Here is a 24,573-nt window from a genome sequence, read left to right on the forward strand (position 1 = left end):
TTAGAGCATTTAATGCTTTGACAGGTTACCGTTGCCTCGACTGAAGGTTGACCGGACCTCGACTGGGAATGGATGAACCTCAATTGGGCAAAGGAAGTTACTGGATGAGAGATAGTGTTTTTGGCACTCCTTGATCGGACCTTAATCGGACAAGGGCAACCGGTCGACTAATTCCCCAACTGGTTGAGTCGGTTGACCAGAGTCTCGACCGGTTCAGCCTTTTGGTCTCGAAAACCTATCTTTTTCAATTCATTTTTTTTCTAACACTTAGGCAAGGTCTTTAGGTGAATTAATATGTCAATTTTAAAACGTTTTGCCTAAGGTACATTTTATAAAACTCGGGTTTTAATGAAATCGAAGTTTTAAAGGATAAACCGAGTTTTCAAATATGCATGAAACGGTATGAAAATCTTAAGTGCACCCATGCATCCATCTTACATTCGTTTCCTATGATCAAAAGTCTTCCAAAAGTCTCGATCATGTATCCATATGATCATTTGATGAATTTCCAAATTTATACCTGAGATTCTTTACCATTCAAATCAATTAGTCATTTAACCATGGTTTGTTATCATCAAAACCCGATTAGGAGAACCCTTGGGCTAACAGATACCTAATTTTTTTTGGTACACTTTTTTATTTTTATTTTTAAAATAAATAAATTATACTATATAAGATACAAGAACTCTTAAATGTTTAAGTCAAAAAAATATTAGTTATAAAAATATGTTAAAAAATTGGTATGCTTAGAGAAAAATATAGTATCATTTCTAAGTAAATTTTTATATTTTATAACACTCCTTACAACCTTACTATGAAAAACCCAATAGGAAAAACCTTGATAAAGGAAAAAAAACCTAATAGGAAAAACTCTAGTGAAAGAAATATATATATATATATATATATATATATATATATATATATATATGTTCTTTAAATTATTTCTTTAAATTATTTAACCATTAGAATTGTCCTATTAAAAACTTTTCCAAGAACACCTAATAAGACAAAACCTGAATGAAGAAAAAAAAATGAGTATAATACATATAGATTAGTATTATTCCCCCTCATGTAAATATGATTATTTTTTCTTTAATATTTTCATTAAAAAGATCTTTCAATCTTTGTATTCCAATGTTGTATCTTAATTTTTTTAATATATTTGATGGTAACAATTTTTGGGAATAGATTTACTAGATTATCACATAACCAAATCTCTTGAACATTAATTTCACCATTTTCTTGTAGTTCATGATTATAAAATAATTTATGAAAGATATGCTTAATTCTATCACCTTTTATAAATCCTCTTTTTACAAACAAATTATTTTTTTGTAACTTAGTAGCATTATCTTTGATGGAAGATACTCACATAGTTCCTATTTGTATTCGATCATTAACCCTAATCATACACGTTCATGACTTGTTTCATCAATTAAGAGTAATTTTAAACGACTTGAAAAAATGAGCACCAAAAAAGTGACCACTATTGTTGTTTGATTTATCTTCAAGATATCTAATACGTGTTTGATTGTATTCCAATGTCTACTTGATGCAAAGTAATATCTAGTGTTGACAAAATACTATATCCAATCACATACAATTTGCAATATAAATTAACGCACCAATGACACCAATGACTATGAGATAAGGTATTTTTAAACTAAGTAGTTTTTAGTTATAACTTCTCCTAATATTTGATGTAAAAGTCTTAAAAGAAAAACTCGAAAGATTTTTGAAACTGTTGGTTAGAGTTTTATGTTGATAGTATGTTGAATAATAAAAGGATCGGAAGAAGAAAGAAATTTGTATGTTTAAAAAAAAAAAAGATTGAATATCATTTCATTAGTTCATCATTTATAGAAAGTCATAAAAAGATTTATAAGGAAGTGTCATGGTAGTATTTACATCAATATGAATTATTATGAGAAATTCACATAAACATAATTATTTAAAAGTTACCATATTTCATAACAAATATCAATTTTCTTCTATTACTTTTTATGTAGAATTTATTACTAGCTTCTATTTGTAAATTTTAAAAGGAGAAAAAATGCACGGAATGGAAAATAACTTATCTTTAATATCAAGTAATTAAGATTTATATATATATATATATATATAAAGGAAGTGAATCCAGATGTTGAAGACGACCCAAGGAGTTATTCTTTCTCAGAGACACCTCATTGATGATCAAGGAAGAAAGCTTTGCAGAGCAGTGATGGCTGTCTGAATGATCTCCCTCATCTGCTCGTTCCTCTCCTGCAATGGGTTCGACCGCTGGGGTGGCCTGGTGAAGATAAAATCGCAGTCCTTGATGGGTTGCACTGCCTTCTTCTCACTCTCCTCCGCACCAGCGAAATCCGCTTTACCAAACTGCTTCTCCCCCGCCGTGAAGGAGTCTTTCACCACACCGTAAGCGTTCGAGCATATCGTCAGATAGAATTTCAGCGCCTTGTCAGTCGCGTGTCGCCTCAGCTCCTCCGCGTACCCCTTCGTGTTGGTGGCGTAGTCCAGAGCCACCGAGATGGATAACTTAGCCAGGTCGCCGATGTCGGCTGGGAGGTTAGCCTTCATGGTGGCGTTGCAGAACTGAAAATTATCCACTCGGTGGCAGATGTCTTGGATCAGTCGCTCGGTTTCTGGGTGGGCGCTGAAGCCCGGGAGGAAGAAGGAAAGGAGAAGGACCGCCATTGAAGGAACAAGGAAAGGGAAGATCATTTTCATGGTTGCAGATGAATGGAGGAGATGGTAAAAGGCTTGATATATATATATATATATATGAGGAAAATTAATTGGTTTTGTTCTATCATACGATAAAGAATTAATTGCTATATATTCCTGCAAATTAATATTTAAGGGAAAATGTAACCGTATTAAATATAAATTTTGTAATAATTAAGGTGGTGTTTTTTCTTTTTTCTTTTTCTTTTTTAATTTTTTTTCCGAATAAAAGTGACCTATTAACAGCAACCAATATAATTAAAATAAATTTATTATCAATAAATTAACTTTAATTATATTTGTTGATACTAATAAATCATTTTTACCTGAATAAAAAATGTTTCAATATTTTGATTTTTTTATTTAGCCAAATAACAAACACTACCTATATATATTACAATATCAATTCTATATATTCTTTTTTTTCTTTTTTTTATGTATGGTAAAATTTGAATCATCCAATTAGTATATACCTTGCATCTTATACAAACCTTTTATTGATGATAAATGTTTTTTTGTTCATATTCATTTTTGTTGGTGATATGTCTTTTTTATTTATTTATTTTAAGTAAAAAATGAATTGAACTAACCTAATAGGTTTATAAGTGATAAAAACCGAATTGATCATATTTATAGTCAAAAATCAAACCAAACCAATGTTTTTTAAGGTAGTTTTGGTTTAGTTTTTGTGAATCGGTTTTGAGAAAACTTAATGATCTTTTTCAATTCTCACCCAATTATAGATTTGTATTTTTTATCGATTAGAAAACAAAGAAATCAAAAACCAATCTGATAAGGTCAATTTTTAAAATCTCAAACCAAATCAAACTTTATGATTATTAAAAATTAAATCAATATGATGAATTTTGATTGATTTAAATTAATTTGTTGGTGTTCCCTACTTATTGTTTGATTATTATTTTTAAATAAATTTAACCACTAGGTATGAATAGTGGGAAGAAAATGATCTTGCTATAATAATGAACATAGAGCAAAATAAAATTTATTTATCAAATTTTCTTACATTTGAAATTGAAAAATTAACATATGAAGCACTTTTGTACTTATTAATAATAATAAATAATTATAATTATTTATTTTTGCTATATAAAATTTTTATCATTCAAAATATATTCATGTATCATCTTTACCTTAGAAGAGGGAGGAATTCGGCAAAGTAAATCTTAATAAAGATCAAAGAGGAATAATTTACCTCAAAGGGAAAAATATGGTATAAATGAAAAGTTAAGAGTTAATGTTTTTAAAAAGCACTTTTGATATAAAAAGTATTTTTTTTTTTTTTTTAAAAAGGTAATTGATAAAATTTAGAAAACAATTTTTAAAAAATTGAAAAATTACTTATAGTACTTCTTGAAAAAAATACTTAATAAATGATTTTTCTAAAAATATAATCAGAAACAAAACATTTTCATTAAAAATAATTTTGATAAAGAGTCTTTTAAAAGAATTGCTTATTAGACTCTAATAAAAGTGTTTTTCACAATGTTTTTATTCAAATCACTTGTACTAAAAGTGTAGCGTGTTTTGGAAAATCACCTAACAAGTGTGTTTTATGAAGCATTATAAATAATTTTTTACCTTTTTTAAAAGTGTTTTCTGAATATTTTTCTTCAAAAATGCTTTTTATACAATTACTTTCCAAAAGCACCGGGCAAGCGGACTCTGATAAAAGGCCCAGTTAGGGTGGGTTTTTTGTCTTTGGCTACAGTTGCAATTTGAACAGCCCAATTCGGTAAGGCCAGTAGAATTTGGGCCTGCCCACACATCTAGGCCCATTTTCTTGAACCGAGATAAATCATTGTACATATTACGGTTTGTTTCTCTTCTTCATTTCTGGGAATTTCCGGAAAACAAATTCCGATGGCCGCGATCTACAGTCTCTACATTATCAACAAATCCGGGGGCTTAATCTTCTACAAGGTGAGAATCTCCTTTCCATTTCTACGGAAATCATTTTCCGCGAAAATTTTGATCGAGAAAATGAAAATGGGGAAAAGATTCTTTTTTTTTTTTTTTGGAAACTATTCAGAGTAAATCGATAGTCCCTGGGAGATTTTTGCTTATGAAAATACGCCTTCACATCTGGAGTTCAATTTGGAAAAAAAAATTTGGAGGCTGTTTTTCTAGGTAAACAAACGGGGTCTGACCTTGTGTATGGGGATTTTAGGATTATGGATCGGCGGGACGGATGGACACGAATGATAGCTTGCGATTAGCGAGTTTGTGGCATTCGATGCATGCGATTTCTCAGCAGTTATCTCCAACTTTGGGTTGCTCGGGGATCGAGCTCCTTGAAGCTGATACATTCGACCTCCATTGCTTCCAATCGCTCACTGGTATATCACGATTTTATCCTAAATTGATGAGAATAAAAGAAAACTGAAATTGAAGGTTTTTTTTTTTTTTTTGGTTTTCTGTTTGGATCCAGAGATAAAAGTAGAGAATTAATAGCTCAACTAAGCTAGAGGAAATGATTGTGTAATAAGGTTTAATTCGGTGGAGTTTTCATTCCTTTTTTTTTTTCTTAGTGAGAAACAGTTTCTGAATAGTGTCGATCTAATCTTAGGGATTGTTGTTTCTCAGTGACCGAGTGGAATCAGATGATAAGAGCTTAATTCCTTTGATTAAATTATGCTTTTCATTTTCCATTAATTGGATATTAATGGAGAGAATTCTTTTGTTAGTTGTAGTTTGGTTGGAGAGAATGCTGAGTGTTAGTTTCCTCAGGTGATAAATAGTGAAAGTTTGAAGTTCAAAATTTTAATTTCTGACTGACCAAAATAAATGTTGGTTGACTCTGTTGTGTTTTTGGCTTCAGTTGGTAGTGTGGATAGATTGTTTTTGGTTTCTGGATAGCAGTACTTGTATTTAGATGGAAATTAGATCAATGTTCTTAAATTCAAAATCCAACTCGATAGTTTGATTGGATGTAATGTCTTACAGTCTCTTACCTTCAAATTGATTTCTACATAATTTTCTAAATAGGCACCTGAGATAAATAGACCAAGTACACAGTAGATACACAAAGTGTGCTAAGGGCAAGAAAAGAGGGAGACCACAAGCTAATTGACTTCCTAATCCCTTCCTAGAAAGCTAATAAAATCAAGTGGAGGTCTAGATTCAAAGCCCAAAGAGGTGATAACCCAAAAAGACCTCATTCATTGAAAACCTATGGGTTCTTGTTAAGAAACCTTGTGTGCACTGGCTGAAGTCTTTTCTTTTTTGATAGGTAAATAAGAGCTTGTATTAGAAGTGCCTAGAAGCGGTGAAAACAATACACATGAGGTATACAAACAGGTTGCCCAAGAAACTAGGCGGATTGGCTAAAGTCTTTGTTTTTGTGCAGCTTATTATCTTGGGCTAACTTGTTTATAGAACATCCATCTATGTCCTTAGTTGATTTCATTGATTGGTTGGGGTCAGATTGAGGGAGGGAGTATTTTTGTTTTCCCTATCCTTTTTAGCGCTTTTTGGCGGCTGTTTGTATACACCGTGTGTACTTTGGTGCGCCGCTTTTGGTGTTTTAATATAATTTGCATTTACCTATCAAAAAAGAAAAAAAAAGAAACCTTGTGTGGATTAGAGCGGGAGGTATTTTCATATACCATGAAAAGAAGGTGGTCTATCCTTTTTTATTAGAAGGGAGCTGTTTGAGTGTGCTTGAGGGTCTGAGGAAAGGGTTCCATGTGCTTGCAAAGAATTGCAGAGGTGGTAGAATGGGCAAAGGAAGAAAGAAAAGAGCAAGAAGATATGATCATATAGTGAGACAAGTCAATTTGTTGACTTGGATGGAGAAGATTAGGCAAGCCTTGGGCGGACCATGAGATTTGGGAATTAGTAGGCTGGTTTAGTACAAGGATAACTATAAAATTATAAACCCCCAAGAATTGTGCAAGTTGGATGGTTTATTCTTATTGTTTTATTTTTTGTTAAAGTGGGATATCCCAACCTCCTGTTGGACTATTATTTGTCTGTCGATAAATTTCTTTCCATTGCCTATATCCTCTGCTGCACACCCATACACACGAAACAGCTTATCTCTAGGAGCACAAACATTAGAATATCTTGTCACTATGAGTTGTCTTTGCTTAGTAACATAGCATTTCTTGGTAGAGGAGTACAGTAGGTGACTTTTGAAGCTGAATTTCTGATTATTATAAGCATGTCTGATTCTGAAACTCTTACACCATTCTAGAGTTATGTTATAACTCCTTTAAACTATTTCATGCTTATTGAAAAATTTTCTAGATCTGTCACTAAGTTGTCTAATTGTAACCTATTAGATGACTGTCATTTGTAAGTACATTTGACTAAATAGAATGCTGGAAATTTACTAGCAACCCAGATGTTAAAAGTTTACTTGCAAATCTCTCCCCTCCACACTCAACGACTCCAACACATGGTTCATCCCTTCTGAATTTCTTTTGTGGTTCTTTAATGTATGCTGATCTTAATGGCATTGATACTGGTGTAAATTGTGGAATTTGTCTTGGGCTATGGATTTTTACCTAGTTAGAATTTGAGTATTCAGTAGTATATCCCAAGGATGTTGTGCATGCCCACAAATATTTTAGTGTAAACCAGCTGGTTGATGTGAAATTTGAACCACTATAAGGCTGATATATCAATCTGATTGGCTTTCATGTAATCATTGGTTGCTTTGCTCTCAGAATTTTCCAGGAAACTTATTTCCATATGAACATATTATCTTTTCCATTGGGTTAAAATAGTCCCCCAACAAGAACTGTCTCACTAAATTCCAGAACCATTCGTTTTCGTGCAGGGACAAAGTTCTTTGTGGTATGTGAGCCTGGAACACAGCACATGGAGGGTCTTTTGAAAGTCATCTATGAATTGTACACTGATTATGTACTAAAGAATCCCTTCTACGAAATGGAGATGCCCATACGATGTGAGCTTTTTGATATCAACCTATCCCAAGCCGTACAGAAGGATCGTGTTGCCTTGTTGGGGCGATGACCTACCCTTGTCTTACTATGTGTTATTTTTGTCTGTAAATTTTTAGAACAATCCCTTTGCCAAGTTTGTTCAAACTTGATATCTGTTTAATTCTAGTTTTATGGATGATTGAAATACTACAGCTATTAACAACTTTAAGAGATATGGCTTTCTTGGGGCTTGACTTATTTCATATTCATTTATTCATTCAGCTATTACACCGTTTAGTTAACCATGTATGCTTCCAACATGTTCAGAAAAACCTTTGAAGGTGATTTTAGAAACCTTTAAGGTTGGTTTTGCTTGGATTTAATCAATTTAAAATGCATTTTGGATGAGTAAGAAATATATTCAAGTGCATGAATCAATTGAAATAGACTTGGTATTATTAAACCTTATTTTGTTATCATAAAAAAGCCCGAGCTAACAGTTTCCTTCATGTTTGTTGTATGAAAATTGAAAAGATCAAATGGAAAAGAAGCCATCATTGTAGCAGATATGTTGTTACTGCAATTTTCTAATCCCCGCCATCTCATTTCAATGAAACCCCAACAATATACTGGTTCACACTCACTGAAGTTTCACAGGTTATGATCATATCTCGGCTGATACCATCGGTTGGTGAGTCTATAGGGAGCCCATTCGCGCAGTTGTAGGCCAGCGTCTGCGATTCCCCCGGCTGGGTAATGCTCTCATACTCTTTCTTCTCCGACAACTGGTAGGCCACTTTCAGCATTTCCATTATTGAATTATAAAGACTCACACAATTTCTGAAAGACTCCTTCAATGCAGTATCGGTGGAATTGTCCATGAACTTTGTGAAAGTGTCGTAGTTGCTACTTCCTTGTTTCATCGTTAGATTGATTGATATCAGAGAAAGCCCATGCAGATCAGCTGAGGTGGTGCCCGGAACGCTTTCCAGAATGCCCTCACAGATTTCCTGGTTCTGGGTTTGGGAGCAGATGCTGGCCAAGGTCTCTTGGGTGACCCCAGAAGTGGGAGAGGTGAAGAGAGAAAATACCATGAGAAGAGCAGCAAACATGAAGGTAAGAGATGACTCCATTACCATTTTTCCTATTTGGGTTGTGAGAAAGTTCGCCATGGATCCCTATGTTCAAATAGGAAATTTCTTGGCCAAATCTGGTTAAGGAAAAATGAGAAAAAAAATCCCGAGAGCAATTTGAGGATTGTTTCACGGATGTTTTGGTTAAAAATGTGGATTTAAATTTGGAAACTTAAAATGAAAATGGCGAGAAACTCAAAATTTTTGGAGGGAAATTGGGAAGAATGGTCAATAATTTGAGAAGATTCTTTTTTGAAGATTCATCTGCAAGTTGATGGAAACCCAAGTGCTAAGAAAAGTATAAACAAATCTGAAAACACAGTTTTATTATCAGTTTGTGGGGTTCAGCCATTGGAATCAACCAAACAAACCCTTCTTTTATAGGTGAGGAAATCAACCAAACAAACCCTCCACAGAGCAAAAGACTCGTTCATTCAAACAAGAGTCTTCATGCATGCTGAGTAGTTACAATTTAGAAATTTCATCCATACTGAAGTTTTAATCCGTTATTAAATTTTGAAACAGTCTGTCAAAATTTGTTTTAATTGGTCATTGAATTTTAAAACTGTCATTTGACTTTAATGTATAATTTCACCAATCTATTCAACTTTAATTTGAATAATCTGTGTAATTTGCAGTTTCTAAGTCAAGAAATTTTACTTCAAAAGTCTACTTCTAGGGAGCACCGACTAATATCAGAAAAGGGTATCGACATTTCACTAATATTTGACCATCGATTTTTATAAAAGTCAATTTTATAATAATTTTAGGCAACGTTTTCTAACATTTCTAATACTGAAATTTTTTAAATAATTCTTAAAATCATTGTCAAATATGAAATATATCCTAAATGTCATATAACTTTGAATATTGTATAAAAAGAAATTTAAATAATTTTTTGTTCCTAATAAGCTCTAAGAAATCAAGATATGAACTCATCTCTACCATCTCCTAGGGTGAAAAATGCAAAGATCTTGAACACACGTGATAGAAAGAACTATATATCAGAATTGGGTATTATTCTTAGAGGCCAAAATACTCATTCCAGTCAATAAAACCATAACCCATACATCAATTTGTGTAGGGTGGATAGTGGGCAGTAGTTTTCTTATTGTCTCAAGACACTGTTTGAACTTAAGAAAAAATTCTCTTCACCAGCAATGGTGGAGTGCAGTCTTCCAGCAGCCCATCCATTGTTCAATGCACGAACGGCAGCACGAGCAGGGTCCCCGGCCACTCGGCTGCCCTCAACTTGGCTTTCAAATTCTGGAAGGCCGACTGCCTTTCGTTCTTTCCTTCTTTTCCTCCCCTCATCTCTTTCCTTCCTTAGCCAACTCTCCACTGTTCTCTGCAAAATCCACACATCTATGGTAATAGAAAGTTGCTAGCAGTATATATAACAAACAATTTTGAATCAAGAATTCAATGGAGGGAGGAGGATTGAAACATCTAGATCAAAAAGGGTGGGATAACTAACCATTAGTGACAAATTGCTCATCTCCCTGACCTTTTCCATTGGCATTGCTAATTGTAATTTCCCATGAGCCACATACACCTGAAAACACCAAACCGCTTTCACAGAGCTGAAACCAAATCTAGATAGGAAACATGGAGGAAGAAAGGGAGCAAGACATACAAGATGGGATGGCCAATTCTCCAGACCATCAAATATATGCGTCGCATAGATGATTGTAGCACCTCGCTCTTCACATTCCTTTCTGAGGAACTTCAGAAGGTCGGCCCTGGCCAGTACATCAAGATCAACTGTTATCTCGTCTAGAAGAAGAACCTATATAAACAAGGGAACCAATTTCAAGTTATTGAAATCTCAAGAATTTCCAATGGAAGTGTAGAGTGAATGCATGCTTTCAAAAGGTCCAATTCTTTAAGAGGTAGAAGCTTGATGTTACTTTGAATGGCTTGAGGAGACCCATACAGATTTGCACCCGTCTTCTCTGACCATCAGACACCTTGTGAAGTCTCCATGATAGATCAATATCTAAAACCTACAACACCACAAGAAAAATTTTTCATTCTGAACTCAGTTCTTGTGATTTAACTTCAATGGAATTTTGTTTCAATACATGGGTACAAGCAAACAAGCAAGTTGAGCGGATAGAAATCACACAACATTACAAGATTGAAGTTTTGGTGTTTCTGATTCACATCTTACCTTGATTAGTTCAGCTCTTCTTTGAGGATCAATACCCGATACTCCAAATATCATTTTCTCAGCTGAAACATCCATTTGAATCGGAACCTCAAACCCAGCAAAGGCAACGTCTCGCCTCCACTGCAGAACAAAATCCTTCCTTAAGAAAAAAGTGCTTGTTCATGATTGAAAATGTGTTACAAGTGATGAAGGATGACCTAAAAGTGAAAATTTTTTAGGAGATAGGATTGATTTACGAGCTCCATTTAGCTTGTGTACATAAATTATCAATTAATATAGCTGAGCAATCTTAAATCTCAATGATGAGCAACCTCATTTATCAACATGGGCACACTGCGTTTTTCGATTTTACTTTCCTTCAGTTCAAAAGAACCAATTATTAACCCTACAAGCCACTGAAGATCTGTTACAAGTTTTGGACATTTTTTTCAATAGAAACTATTTGCAAACTACATTTTCCTCTCTAAAATGGTGCCCTAAGATTCAGCAATGTCAAATTCAAGATGGATTGTAAAAAAAGCCACTGAAGATCTGTTACAAGTTTTGGACATCTTTTTCAATAGAAACTATTTGCAAACTACATTTTCCTCTCTAAAATGGTGCCCTAAGATTCAGCAATGTCAAATTCAAGATGGATTGTTAAAAATAAAATAAAATAAATAAAAAAATAAAAAATAAGAACAAACCTCTCCTCCAAGATAGCAGAGGTCACCAGAAGATGTCAAGGCAGTGTCATGAAAAGCCGATCTTCCAAGTACTCGAACCATGTGAGGTTCTACCATGTGCTTCCCACCCAAGATTTTCAGAATTGTAGTTTTCCCTATAAACACACAAACCCATTAGAAGTTCAGATTTTCCATTCAAAATACCTTGTGTTTGAAAACAGAAAATGCCTGAAAAAAAGAAGCAATCAAACCAATTTGTCCCTATTTGAGAGAAACCAATGACAATCATGATTTTCCCTATAAAACTCCATGTGTTTGGTCACTGGGAAACGCAGGAAATAAAGGTAATTAAATCTACCCGCCTCCATTTTCTCAGTGAAACCAATAAGAATCAGTAGTGTGCTTTCCCTCCCAAGATTTTCAGAATTGTAGTTTTCTCTACAAACAAACAAACCCATTAAAAGTTGAGAGTTTCCCTACTAACTATCTAGTCTTTGATTACTGAAAATGCATGAAAAGAGAAGCAATAAAAATTGTTATTTTCCCTAGAAAATTCCATTTGTTGGATCACTGAGAAATGGAGGGGAAAAGGTAATTAAATCTACTCGCCACCATTTTCTCCGTGAAACCAATAACAATAAGTCATTTTTCCTACAAATTTCCATGTGTTTTGGCTACTGGGAAATGCAGGAAAAGAAAAGCAATCAAATGATTCAAATCTACTAGTCTTTCTCAAGCGCCCATTTTCCAAAGGAACCGCACTTTTCCCTTGAAAATTCTACCCATTTGCCGAATGAGAAAATCAACGAAATCCACTTGGGCCCATTCCCTCATAGAAACCCACAAAACTGATGACATTCCCTAGAAACAACCAAACCCACCAGAAATACGATTTCCCCCACAGTTGGTAGGTGGGAAAGGCAAGAAAATAAAAACAAAATCAACATTCGGACTCGTCCCTTTCTGGGTTCATTCAAAAAGCAGCGTTTGGAAGGAGGGGCCAAGAAGTGAACCTGCGCCATTGGATCCGACGAGGAGGCAGCGGTCGCCGGAGTTGAGAGTGAGAGAGAAGTGGTCGATCAGAGGCGTAGATCCGGGAGGAGGTTGGCCGTCGATTCCTGGGTAGGTGAATCTCAGATTGTTGATCTCCACCGTTTGCTTCGAGATGTCCTTCACTGCCATTGTTGTCAATACAGGAGGAGGAGAAGAATTTATATATAGATTTAGAGAGGGAGAGACGTGGCATGTTGTCAGACGCTAGAAGCATTGGTTGGGTGCGGAAGATTCCACGTATCTACAGTGAGTCACCAAGGGTTGGTAAGGTTTTTATGGGCTGTAATGTTTTCGGCAACATTTATAAAAAGTAGTTTTTGAAAGCTGTCATACGATCCTTTACACAACAAAAATCTATTTCAAACCTAAAATAATATTTTTAAATATATTTTTTTATATATAATATCTTATTTTTAATCATTCTGACCTTCAAAATCGTACACAAAACGTAGAGTATATAACCTTTGTGCTTTTATTGTTTCCAAAGATTTTAAATTAGGGAAATAGTTGTTTTCTCGCAACAAAAATAGCTTCAAGAAATAAAATTGATTTCACATTCTATCTCTATCCCAGAATTTCAAACATGACAATCAATAAAAGCCCAAAGGGGTAGTGGCATCATTTATTACATCCAACATTCATAAACATAACAAACTCCAATCAACAACAAAAAAGTAAATCAAACACTCTATCCGCTCAAGCAACCGATCATGAATCGTCTAGGCAGCCGATGTGGGCGCAATGTACTGGACTACGCCGGCCTCCAAAAGCGCCGCCGTTCACGGCTGTCCTTTTGCAGATGAGTTCCCGTAATCCAAGCTCTCATCATTGTATATATCCCACCACTTCTTTACCAACATCTTTATATCCTCCCTCTCCATGTTCTCCTCCTGCCCAGTATACTTCCATGGCTTTGAACCCTGAAAATCCAATACAGGCTTGTAAGTACTAACTTATCGGATTAAAAATAAATGAGACTTAAGGCAGCACAATTGCAACTTAAGGCTGCAAAACTGCACGATTGCGAACAACTTTGGTTTAAAAATAAATGACACTTACGGCAGTACAATAGCGAACAACTTTGGTTCTTTCAAGGTCGACGTGTTCTGGGTGGCGCCATAGCATGGGCAAACCAAGGTTGTAGATTAGTGTAATGGGCATGTAGGTGTCTTTGAAGAACATATTCAAATAGTCCTGCAAACAGATGTATATATAAGAAAGGAGATTTTCAAATATTTGATACAACTGAAAGGAAATTTTTGATGAACAAGAAATAGGCCACCATGCAAAAATTGTTCGAAACACTCCTTAAACTAGTTCAAAATGAGAAAAACATCCTCATGAAATTTGGCCAACCTGCTCAGCAAAAGTGCTAGCAGGAGTGATCTTGAGAGTGCTAAGGAGATGGTCATAGACGGAGAGGTTAGGCTCGAAGATAAACATGCTGGCGTTGAAGTAGAAAGGAGGCTCCGGACCCATCTCCGCCGGCCACTTCACCTTCTCCGGTTACTGCTGGCAGTACCCAATCTTGTACTGCAGCGAGTTGCTCCACGTCTTCTCACAGAAACAGTCCATCACAGCATAGAAATACCCATCATCCAAATCAAACAAATGGTCTATGTTACCAAACACCTGTATGTCTCCGTCCAAGTATATCATCTTACTGTATTCCACAAACTGAAAACCAAAAAAAAAGGAACCCAGAATTAGAAAAGGTCAAGGAAGAATCAGAGGGTGAAAATTTGATGAAATGGCTAAAGACCCACCTCCCAGATGCGGAGTTTGGAGTAGTTGATGACGTAGTAGGCCATGGTGAACTGGGTCTGGTTCTCCGGCGGGTTCACCGGCTCGATCTCCTTGACGACGCAGCCCTGTTCCTTCAGAATGCGGCGGTGCTCCGCCGGGACGTCCGGCAGTACCGCCACCACAAGTGGGTATGCGGTTTTAACTTTTCTCAGCCCCTTGGCCAGCCCCACCACGCCCTTCACGTAGTCGCCGTTTCCGGCCAAGAACGTCACATATGCCCGGCTGGAAATGCTGGCAGCCTTGGCCAAACCAGTTGCAGAGGCCAAAGTAGGAGGCATTAGAGCCTTCAACCAAAGAAAACTAGAAAGAAAATGAGGGAAAGTTGATTGTTGTAGATTTTGGGTGTGGTGTTATATAGGGAGGGGGGGTGGGGGTGTGATAGAGACATGAAATGTTATATAGGGAGGGTGAGGGGGTGGGGAGACATGAAATGGTAATCCGTCGGCTAAACACTCCCCCCAATATGGTATGAAATACTAACACACAAATAAATAAATAAATAAATATATATATATATATATATATATATATATATATATATATATATATATATATATATATATATAATATATCTTTAACAACACATATAAAATATTTTATAAGTTAAATAATTTTTTTTCAAAAATATTAAATTAAATAAAAGTTTAAATTAATTTTTTTTTCAAAAATATTAAATTAAATTAAAGTATTTAAAAAAAATATTAAATTAAATATTTTTTTTAAATATTAAATTAAATAAAAGTATTTTAAAAAATATTAAATTACATAAAAGTATTTTTTAAAAATATTAATTTTTTTTCTCAAAATCGACAAAGATCATTTTTAAAAATACTGAAGGATGATATCCTTCAACTCAATTTCCATACTTTTATTAGATTTTGGACTCAATTTGAAGAGTTACACGGACCTTTTATTAATTTGGGACTCTATCTATCCCAAAACATAATTCTCCCTTTTCTATTTTTAGAAAATATATTGTTTTTATCTAAATAAGATTCTTATACCTTATAGTTTCCTTTTTCTACCCTATAATCAATTAATCATAGTCCATTTTTAATTTTTTTCTGTACGACATAATAAGAGTCTCGGTCCTACTTTCTTGTAACTGTTTCTTTATCCATATTTGTTTAATTATTTACAACACTACCATTCCCCATATACAGTGAACAAAACCAAGAGTTTTAGACCGACCCAATTCCAAAATCAATATTGGGATTGAAACACTTGCCCAACCACTATGAAAATGACAACTGACAACTAGTTACATGAGCCACTCAGCCACCCATGCTAGACAACTAGATGAACCAGGTTGAGATTTAAGAGTCAGTAAACATTGTGATTGTGCTGCTGAATTGGGAGAAAATCGATTATGAAATTAAAGGAATTTCGCATGTACGAATTATGACGTGTGAACCCAACCACTAAACGTCAAAGGATTGATTCCTTTTGACTTTGTCCATTTAGGAGTTTCACGGATGATCAACGGTTCACAACTGTGGTAGCTTTCTAGACCCACGAGGTGCGACACACCGGATCCTTCACCTGCCACCCTGGCCTTCTTGTTATATACTTATATCATCCTCACTTAGATTGGGTACAAGCCGCTTTCCCTTGCTTATGAATGAATGAAGTGCCCTCAGAGAGAGAAATAGAGTGGGCCGTTTGGGGTTCGACCCTCATACCGTCGCAGTAATTAATATATACTTTTAATGTTTTATGCTTTGAAAATTCTCACTAAACCAACCTATCTATTTATTTTTCTCTCTTGATGCTTTAAAACATTGCTCCATGCCAATACTTCTTTTCTTTTTGTGTTTGGTTTATTTTCTTATTTAAAGCTTGAGTCGGTTTTAATTTATTTGAATACCCACATATAGAATGATTGTTCTAAATTCAATATTAAATATTTCAAAAATCAAATAAGCTTTGTTTATATTAAGATTTTAATTGATTAAATTTATCAATTAAGTACAATAATAATACATTTCTTTTGTTTGTAAAAAAAATGGGATGTTTTGGAGATTTATGGGCTTGTGCTAAAAGTTTTACTGGTGGAATTATCTTGTGATGATGGCATGCCAAAATTTATCTTTAAATAATGACCCAAATCCAATATGAACAAGCATGTGAATAGGGAATTTAGGAGGTCACAATGTCCTTGGTCAAAGCCTAATCGCCCCCCACTTGCTCCAACCCAGATCCGCCACTTGCAGAGGCATAACTGCCACGCGTCCGCGAAACACTCGTCTATCATTTTTTATTATTCCATTTTTGGAATAGATAAAGTAAGGGCCAGTTAAGTGTGAAGATCTCCATCCACCGTAATAAACCTAACAGGGCATGCACCCTGATCATTGAATTTAGAAACCCCGATAATGAAGTGTCAGTTGTTGTGCATTTGTACTAGTACTAGTTCAGATGATACCAGAAGGACAACTACAAAGACCTTAGTCCTGAGTTTGAATAATGGGGAGGTCACTTTGAGTTGTTAAAATGATATCATTCTTAAAAATGGATGTATTTTTTTTAAATATACGTATTTTTCTAAAAGATATACCTAAAGTTCTACCATGCCAAATGAGATATGGAAATGCTTTCAATGCATTTCAGGGTGTACATAAGTCAATTCTTAAATCCAAATAAAGGAATAGTTCACCTTAAATCAAATGAAAATATTTTTCTTAAGGATATATGTATTTTTATTTTTTATTTTTATGAATATATGTATTATTCTGAAGGATATGCCTAAGGTTCTATCATATCGAACGAATTTAGGAAGATCTAAAATAGATCTTAGGATGTACATAAATCAAATCTTACACCCAAATTAGTGAAATGAGGTCATGATTTACCTCAAAGAAAATGTACATATTTTTCTTAGGATGTTTCCAAGGTTCTAACATATTGAGCCATGTATGGGAATACCTCAAATGCTCTCTAGGGCATACATAAGTCAATTCTTAGAGTCAAATTAGGTTGAATAAGGCCATAATTCAACTAAAACCAAATGTACAATTTTTTCTTCAGCATGTATGTAATTTGCTTAAGAATATATGTATTAGGTTGAACGAGGTTTGGGAAGACATCAAATGCATCCCCAGGTATACAAAAGTCAAATCTTAGACCCAAATTGGGCCCAATGAGGTGACAATTTACATTACATGATATAAGAATATTAAATTTATTATATATTAATAAGATTTCAGTTTCCCATTTTTATCCATCTATTGCATGCATTATACTTTTTTATCATTCTAACATGACATCTCTTGCATTGTCCATGCAATTTATATGTAAGGCTCAAAAAAATGGGGGATTGATCTGAGACCCGAATCCACGATCCAGAGTCCGAGAGATGAAGCTCCATGCTGGTTCTTTATATTTCAAGACTGAGGCCGGATCAAGGAATTTACAAACTGGCCCAATAAGATACAAACCCAATAATATTTGGGATCGACCCAAATGCAGGGTTCAAAATATCGGCCGAGTCCGGTACGACTCGGCCGAGTCCGGTACGACTCGGCCGAGTCGTATCCGCCTCGACGCCGACCGCGACGAGTCCGATACCAGATACATTTTATACCTAAACTCGGATTTGAATCGGTTGGACTCGGATGACTCGACCGATATCCCGAGTTAACTCGGTCGACTCGGAAAAAAAAAAATCAACAAATTCTGAAACCCATCACAACAAGAATCAACATTTTTAGAGAAATCAGGAGTGAAGATTTTTCATCTTTTGTGCGCTGTTGGTGCCGCAACGGTGACTGAACGCCGGCTAAACAACCCTCATTCCGAGTTTGGGAGCAAAGAAGAGCTTTGTGTAGTGAAGAAAATAGGATTTGATGGCACCACCGGCAGAACCAACGTCGTGAGCGTCCACGGTGGAGGGCAAGATAGGAGAAGAGAGAGATGGCCATGGCGGTTTCACTCTCTGCAGATCGCACTCTCTGCTTCAGTGGAGGGAAGATAGGAGAAGATAGGTCTTTGATCCTATGTGACTCAGCACCATGACATATTTTTACGGGTTCAGCCCACCAGATTAGGCCCAGCCCAAGTTCAATTCATAAAAGCCTGTGATCCATGTATTTCTGTATAAAAAAATAAATAAATAAAAATTTGGTGTTTTAAGCTTATGGAAAAAAATGATTTCTTCAAAAATATATTAAGAAAAATAAAATTTTCATGCATGATTTTTTATAAAAATATATATATAAAAAAATCAAATATAATTAAAATTAATTATATATAAAAAAAATTAAATTAAACTTTGTTTAAAGAATCATATAAGAATAATGTATTAATATTACCTCGGAAGGAGGTTAATAATTTAAGTAATTGCTTAAAATAATAATTATGTTGATGTATTAGTCTAAATTGATAAAAAAAAATTTATTTATGCACCCCCGTCTATAGATCTTACCTCTAAAGATCATATTGATTATAGTTGACTTCAAGTTGATTTCGAGACCGATATATTTATTTTTATTAGCATTATTATAAATAACTTTGAGCAAATACTTTTATAACTATTTAAATAATGTTAAATGTAATACAATTTTATTTTATTAATTTTTTGAGTTTATTTAATTGTATATATTTTTCTGATGATTTACATAATATTTTTATAATTTTTTGAATTTTCTAATTAGCTTATTTTACGTATCGTCCGATACCAAACCGATACACCGAGACCGATACGCCTCGGGACCCTCCGAGTCAATGACCGATACCGCGACTTTGAACCATGCCCAAATGTTGGGCCAAATTTTTCGAAAAGAGATGCTGCGATGCATGATGACATATAGTTCGTTTTCTTTCTACATTTCTTGGAATTCTGGAAAACGAATTCCAATGGCCGCGATTCACAGTGTACATCATCAACAAATCCGGAGGATTAATCTTCTACGAGGTAAGAATCTCCTTTACATTTCAATGGAAATCATTTTCTGTGAAAACTTTCTCTGAGAAAATAAAAAAGGAAAAATTTTCATTTTGTTGCAACTATTCAGAGCTTGAGGGTAAATTGGTCGCTCCTGTAAGATTCTTTCTTAGGAAAGATATATCTTTACAAATGGAGTTCAGTTCGGAAAATTTTTGTGGACGCTGTTTTCTAGGGAAACAAATGGTGGTCTGACGTTGTGTATGAATGCTTAGGATTATGGATCGGCCGTACGGATGGACACGAATGACAGCTTGCGATCGGCGAGTTTATGGCATTCGATGCATGCGATTTCTCAGCATTATCGCCGACTAGGTTTGCTCAGGGATCGAACTCCTTGAAGCGGATGCGGATGCATTCGATCTCCGTTGCTTCCAATCACTCACTGGTATGCCTGGATTTTAATCTAATTTGATTAAAAAAAATTGAAATTTGAAGATTTTGCTTTATGTTGTGTTGGTTCTCCGTATGGATCCCGGGAAAATGTAGGAAACTGAAGGAAAGAGAATTCATAATTCAACTAAGATAGTGGAAATGATTCTGTAATAAGGTTTGATTCGGTGGAGTTTTGAGTTTTCGTTCTTACTGAGAAATTTGAATAGTGTAGATCTAATCTTTAGGTCAGTGACCGAGTGGAATCAGCTGATAATAGCTGATTTGTATTTTTTTTTAGTTTCTTTATGCTTCTCATTTTCGATTAATTAGAGATTAATTTTTCGCTAGCTATGTTTTGGCTGGAGAGAAAACTGAGGAAAAAAAGGAAAGAAAGTATTCGACTCAGCATTGAAGGTTTAAGTTTCCTTAGGCAATAAATAGCGAATATTTGAAGCTCAAATTTTAATTTCTCAGCAACTAAGGGATTCCATGTTTTTCGCTTCAGTAGGTAGTGTTAGATCGATTGGCTCTGGTTTCTCGATACTACAACTTGTATGCAAAAATAGCTTCAAGAAATAAAATTGAAAGAAACTTAAGAATCAACTTGTATGCATATAGATAGGAATTCTATGCTTTTGAACACAAAAGCATATGGTAACTTTACACCAATCGTATACTAATTAATGTATTTTGTTACATTCATATCATCCAATATTCATAAACCTAACAAATTCCAATCAACAAAAATGGAAAAAAAAAAAAAATCATCAACCTTAGATATCCTCCCAATACAACCCTTCTCCTAGACTTAAAACTTTACAAGAAGAAGAATATGTTCACCCTGGCTTCAAACCAAACCCAACTACTAAAACTAAACTCCTATATATATAAACTGAGCCTTAAACAACCGATCTAGGCAGCCGATGGGGCGGTAATGTAGTGGTGGACTTCGCCGGCCTCCGAAAGCACCGCCGTGAAAGGCTGTCCATTTGCTGATGAGTTCCTGTAGTCCAAGCTCTCATCATTGTATATATCCCACCACTTCTTCACCAACATCTTTATATCCTCCCTCTCCATGTTCTCCTCCTTCCCAGTATACCTCCATGGTTTTGAACCCTGAAAACCCAATACAAATTTATTATAAACCGGTCTAAGGTTGTGGATTTAGGGTTTACAGATTAATTCCGGACTTAGAAATGATACTTACAGCAGCACAATAGTGAACAACATTGGTTCTTTGAAGGTCAATGTTCTCTGGGTGGTGCCATAGCATGGCTAAAACAAGGTTGTAGGTGGGTGGAATTGGCCTGTAGATGTCCCTGAAGAATATATTCAAATAGTCCTGCAAACAGAAATATACAAAATGGTAGGTATTAGATGATACAACTGAGAAGGAAAAGTTTCATGGACAAGAAACTGAGCCCCTGTTTGGCTGTTTCCTGGGAAATGTTGACATGGTTGAGTTTTGTAAGAATTTTCAGTTTTAAGAAAGCAAGAAGCCAAAAGAAACAGTTGGGCATGCGCCAAAGTAGAAAAAACCGAAACCTAATTCAGGGAGGTGTTTGAAAAGGACAAGGCCCCAAAATCCCCGAAATATTTTTACAACAGGAAGAAAGAAAACAGTCGAGCCAAAGATACCCGAAATAAGTTTGAAATGACAAACATGCCCTCAAGTGTGTTGCACCAAGGGGCATGTGTTTTTTGAAAACATGTTTTCAGTAAAAGCAAAAGTTTAGAGAAAAACCAGAAAAATGGAAATAGAGGATAACAAAAAACAAAATTTTCAAGCAAAACAAAAACTAAATTAGTTTAAAACGACAGAAATGACCTCAAAACACCTCATCCATGTTAGAAAAACCAGGAAAATAATAGTTTAGAGTTGAACGATTGGAAACCCAGGAAAAATTAAGCCAAACAGATACTAAACGAGCTAAAATGACAAAACACCCTCATGGAATTTGACAAACCTGCTCGGCAAAGGAGGTAGGAGTTGTGATCTTGAGAGTGGTAAGGAGATCATCATAGACGGAGAGGCAAGGCTCAAACACAAACATGCCGGCGTTGAAGTAGAGAGGAGGTGCTGGACCCATCTCCGCCGGCCACTGCACCTTCTCCGGACACTGCTGGCAGTACCCAATCTTGTACTGCGGCGAGTTGCTCCACGTCTTCTCACAGAAACAGTCCATCACAGCATAGAAATACCCATTGTCCAAATCGAACAAATGGTCTATGTTACCAAACACCTGTATGTCTCCGTCCAAGTATATCATCTTACTGTACTCCACAAACTGAAAACAAAAAAAAAGAACCCAGAATTAGAAAAAGTCAAGTAAGAATCAGAGGGTGAAAATTTGATGAAATGGCTAAAGACGCACCTCCCAGATGCGGAGTTTGGAGTAGTTGATGACGTAGTAGGCCATGGCGAACTGGGTCTGGTTCTCCGGCGGGTTCACCGGCTCGATCTCCCTGACGACGCAGCCCTGGTCCTCCAGAATGCGGCGGTGCTCCGCCGGGACGTCCGGCAGTACCGCCACCACAAGTGGGTATGCGGTTTTCACCTTTCTCAGCCCCTTGGCCAGCCCCACCACGCCCTTCACGTAGTCGCCGTTACCGGCCAAGAAAGTCACATATGCCCGGCTGGAAATGCTGGCAGCCTTGGCTAAACCAGTTGCAGAGGCCAAAGTAGGAGCCATTAGAGCCTTTAAAGAAACTAGAAAGAAAATGAGGGAAAGTTGAAAGTTGTTTGGATCAAATTGTGAGTTTGTTGTAGATTTTGGGTGGTGTAGTGTGGTGTTTATATAGGCATTGAGGGTGGTTTGATTGAATCAAGAAAATCATATGAAAATGTGAAGTACGAGGTGGATCAATGCATGAAGCCCACGCGTCCACTCGGCTTTCTTCTCAAAACGCCGTCGTTTCATTTGTCGCTTTCCCCAAATTTCCACCAAAACGGTGTCGTTTTCCTTTCCATAGATTCCTGCGTTATCCTCTCCCTAGAATAATCCCCCCGTACGCGTGGCGGAAATTCCAATCCGACGATGAAGGAGAGTTCCGGATTCCAGTCCAAGGCAGTCGAATCCAGTAGAAGACTCTACTGATATGACTAAATTACCCTTTATATTTTTTTATTTTTAAGAGTAGTTGTTAGAGCAAAAAAATATTAATTTTAAGAGCAATTCATCGTGTTTTTCGGATGTACAAATTATCACGTGTGAATCAAACCATTAACCATAAAGGATCAATATGAACGCTCCAAAATCGACCAAAATATGAAAATCTATAACATATCTTTACATATAAAATCATGATTTGGTCCATTTTTAGGCGTTTCTCGCATTATCAACGATTCAGATATGTCGGCAACTTTCTACACCCACGATATGCGATACACCGGATCCCTCACCCTCGCGAAGTTTCACTCAGGGTAAATCCGGTATTTCAAAAAAACGCCACCTCTTCACCGCCGCTCGCTATCCTCACCGACCAGGCGTGTAAACCCTTTACACGAAAGGCGCCCCTTGTTGCGCCACTGGGCATGCTAACTGCCACGCGTCGAAAAAGAACACGTCTGTCATTTTTTATTATTCCATTTTCGGAACGGGTGAGGTGGGGGCCAGTGGTGGTTATTAGTGTGAAGATCGAATTCGTCAGAAGGAGCCTGCACCTGGCAGATCCCATGTAGAGGACGGTGATTTGCCACGTGTAAAGAACCCACATGCCTGGAAAGATCTTAATATCTTATAGTTATGTTAGTTGCCCTAAAGTGTGGACTAAGTGTAATGGATAATGTATAAATAATGATTTCTTTTGGACTGTAGACTACACTGTGGAAAGTCCATTACTTGTGAATTAAGGAAATGAATTACATTTTAAGATAATGTTTTTTTTCTTGCATTCAGACTAGGAGGCAGACGTCGCCGGAGTTGAGAGTGAGAGAGAAGTGGCCGATCAGAGGCGTAGATCCGGGAGGAGGTTGGCCGTCGATTCCTTGGTAGGGGAATCTCAGATTGTTGATCTCCACCGTCGGCTTCCAGGTGATGCTTAGGGGGAAATGCCCAACCATTGCCCTCGATCTTAGAAGAACTAGGAAACCTTGTTATTTAAGGAGGTTTTGAATAAAAGTAAATTTCTTGCGGAAACTAATTTGAAATTTGAAAAACTACGAAACCTTGTTATTTGATATTGAAATTCTTTTTACACAAGAATAATAAAAATAACCAAATTATATTTATTTTTTAAAATTTATAATTCAATAGTCTAATAAATTAATTTTAATATATTTATGATTAAAAAAGAATGGATTAATTATATTTTTTAATCCATTAAAATAAATTACTTCTAATATAAAAATTAACGATTTTATGATAATTAATAGTCTAATAAAAGAATATGATAGTTTATATGACGTTCCAATATAATATTTTATTTTAGATAATATTTTATTTGTGAAATTGAAATATGTTAAGATATTGATAAAAGCCTTAAGTCGTATCTAATATCCCAATGGTTTGAAACTCTGCTTCAAAATATTTATTGATATTTTATCTATATTTTTGATAAATTTATAAAATCTAATATATTCATCTTTACCAATATTTTCATCTTTTGCTCATAAGTGAGAAAGTGCAATAATGGAAACTATGAATGGTAGCAACAAGGACAAGGAGGTGCAATAGTTGCCAACGCATGGTGTAATGAGAACAGTGTCAATGGAGAAATGCAGCAATCCCATCGTGACAATTGTGCAAATATATGATGAAAGTGTTATCTAGATCATTGAAATATATGGATA

The 24,573-nt window shown here is 35.6% G+C and overlaps 5 protein-coding genes, 1 long non-coding RNA gene and 1 pseudogene across 7 annotated transcripts; 2 read left to right on the plus strand and 5 right to left on the minus strand.

Moving 5' to 3' along the window:
* Nucleotides 1–2,193: 2,193 nt before the first annotated feature.
* Nucleotides 2,194–2,694, minus strand: LOC104881394 (uncharacterized). Its single transcript, XM_010661508.1, has one exon. It carries the CDS (start codon nucleotides 2,692–2,694, stop codon nucleotides 2,194–2,196), a length of 501 nt encoding a protein of 166 aa, XP_010659810.1.
* A 1,838-nt stretch (nucleotides 2,695–4,532) lies between these two features.
* On the plus strand, nucleotides 4,533–7,897 carry LOC100264962 (uncharacterized). Its single transcript, XM_002281113.3, has 3 exons — nucleotides 4,533–4,665; nucleotides 4,913–5,081; nucleotides 7,529–7,897. Exons 1-3 carry the CDS (start codon nucleotides 4,606–4,608, stop codon nucleotides 7,723–7,725), a joined length of 426 nt encoding a protein of 141 aa, XP_002281149.1. The 5' UTR covers nucleotides 4,533–4,605; the 3' UTR covers nucleotides 7,726–7,897.
* Nucleotides 7,898–8,236: 339 nt separating this feature from the next.
* Nucleotides 8,237–8,773, minus strand: LOC104881393 (uncharacterized). Its single transcript, XM_010661507.1, has one exon. It carries the CDS (start codon nucleotides 8,771–8,773, stop codon nucleotides 8,237–8,239), a length of 537 nt encoding a protein of 178 aa, XP_010659809.1.
* A 979-nt stretch (nucleotides 8,774–9,752) lies between these two features.
* On the minus strand, nucleotides 9,753–12,890 carry LOC100259555 (ABC transporter I family member 20). 2 transcript variants are annotated; one of them, XM_002281132.4, is made up of 7 exons: nucleotides 12,619–12,890; nucleotides 11,627–11,760; nucleotides 10,941–11,060; nucleotides 10,678–10,773; nucleotides 10,404–10,556; nucleotides 10,245–10,322; nucleotides 9,753–10,115 (listed from the first exon to the last, which is right to left on the minus strand). In XM_002281132.4, exons 1-7 carry the CDS (start codon nucleotides 12,785–12,787, stop codon nucleotides 9,876–9,878), a joined length of 990 nt encoding a protein of 329 aa, XP_002281168.1. In that variant the 5' UTR covers nucleotides 12,788–12,890; the 3' UTR covers nucleotides 9,753–9,875. The 2 variants fall into 2 exon arrangements, with proteins under 2 accessions (XP_002281168.1, XP_010659723.1); XM_010661421.3 differs by lacking the exon at nucleotides 10,678–10,773 and having other exon boundaries at nucleotides 12,619–12,808.
* A 472-nt stretch (nucleotides 12,891–13,362) lies between these two features.
* LOC100240789 (galactinol synthase 2-like) lies at nucleotides 13,363–14,784 on the minus strand (annotated as a pseudogene).
* A 3,995-nt stretch (nucleotides 14,785–18,779) lies between these two features.
* On the plus strand, nucleotides 18,780–19,952 carry LOC109123919 (uncharacterized). Its single transcript, XR_002031764.2, has 2 exons — nucleotides 18,780–19,376; nucleotides 19,622–19,952. It is a non-coding gene; the product is annotated as an uncharacterized LOC109123919 (long non-coding RNA).
* A 421-nt stretch (nucleotides 19,953–20,373) lies between these two features.
* Nucleotides 20,374–22,558, minus strand: LOC100257918 (galactinol synthase 2). Its single transcript, XM_002281225.5, has 4 exons — nucleotides 22,157–22,558; nucleotides 21,749–22,069; nucleotides 20,989–21,123; nucleotides 20,374–20,897 (listed from the first exon to the last, which is right to left on the minus strand). Exons 1-4 carry the CDS (start codon nucleotides 22,472–22,474, stop codon nucleotides 20,694–20,696), a joined length of 978 nt encoding a protein of 325 aa, XP_002281261.1. The 5' UTR covers nucleotides 22,475–22,558; the 3' UTR covers nucleotides 20,374–20,693.
* Nucleotides 22,559–24,573: the final 2,015 nt, after the last annotated feature.

Source organism: Vitis vinifera, chromosome 14, assembly GCF_030704535.1.
Source record: "Vitis vinifera cultivar Pinot Noir 40024 chromosome 14, ASM3070453v1".
NCBI lineage: Eukaryota > Viridiplantae > Streptophyta > Magnoliopsida > Vitales > Vitaceae > Vitis > Vitis vinifera.

Excerpts from the sequence above, each read along its gene's own strand:
- LOC104881394 (XM_010661508.1), bottom strand. The coding sequence starts at position 2,694 with ATGGCGGTCCTTCTCCTTTCCTTCTTCCTCCCGGGCTTCAGCGCCCAC.
- LOC100264962 (XM_002281113.3), top strand. The coding sequence starts at position 4,606 with ATGGCCGCGATCTACAGTCTCTACATTATCAACAAATCCGGGGGCTTA. Across the intron at positions 4,666-4,912 it reads GGGGCTTAATCTTCTACAAG|GATTATGGATCGGCGGGACG; the intron begins GTGAGAATCTCC and ends TGGGGATTTTAG. Across the intron at positions 5,082-7,528 it reads TTGCTTCCAATCGCTCACTG|GGACAAAGTTCTTTGTGGTA; the intron begins GTATATCACGAT and ends GTTTTCGTGCAG.
- LOC104881393 (XM_010661507.1), bottom strand. The coding sequence starts at position 8,773 with ATGGTAATGGAGTCATCTCTTACCTTCATGTTTGCTGCTCTTCTCATG.
- LOC100259555 (XM_002281132.4), bottom strand. The coding sequence starts at position 12,787 with ATGGCAGTGAAGGACATCTCGAAGCAAACGGTGGAGATCAACAATCTG. Across the intron at positions 11,761-12,618 it reads CGTCGGATCCAATGGCGCAG|GGAAAACTACAATTCTGAAA; the intron begins GTTCACTTCTTG and ends GTGTGTTTATAG. Across the intron at positions 11,061-11,626 it reads TCTGCTATCTTGGAGGAGAG|TGGAGGCGAGACGTTGCCTT; the intron begins GTTTGTTCTTAT and ends TTTGTTCTGCAG.
- LOC100257918 (XM_002281225.5), bottom strand. The coding sequence starts at position 22,474 with ATGGCTCCTACTTTGGCCTCTGCAACTGGTTTAGCCAAGGCTGCCAGC. Across the intron at positions 21,124-21,748 it reads CTACCTCCTTTGCCGAGCAG|GACTATTTGAATATATTCTT; the intron begins GTTTGTCAAATT and ends TTCTGTTTGCAG. Across the intron at positions 20,898-20,988 it reads TTGTTCACTATTGTGCTGCT|GGTTCAAAACCATGGAGGTA; the intron begins GTAAGTATCATT and ends TTGGGTTTTCAG.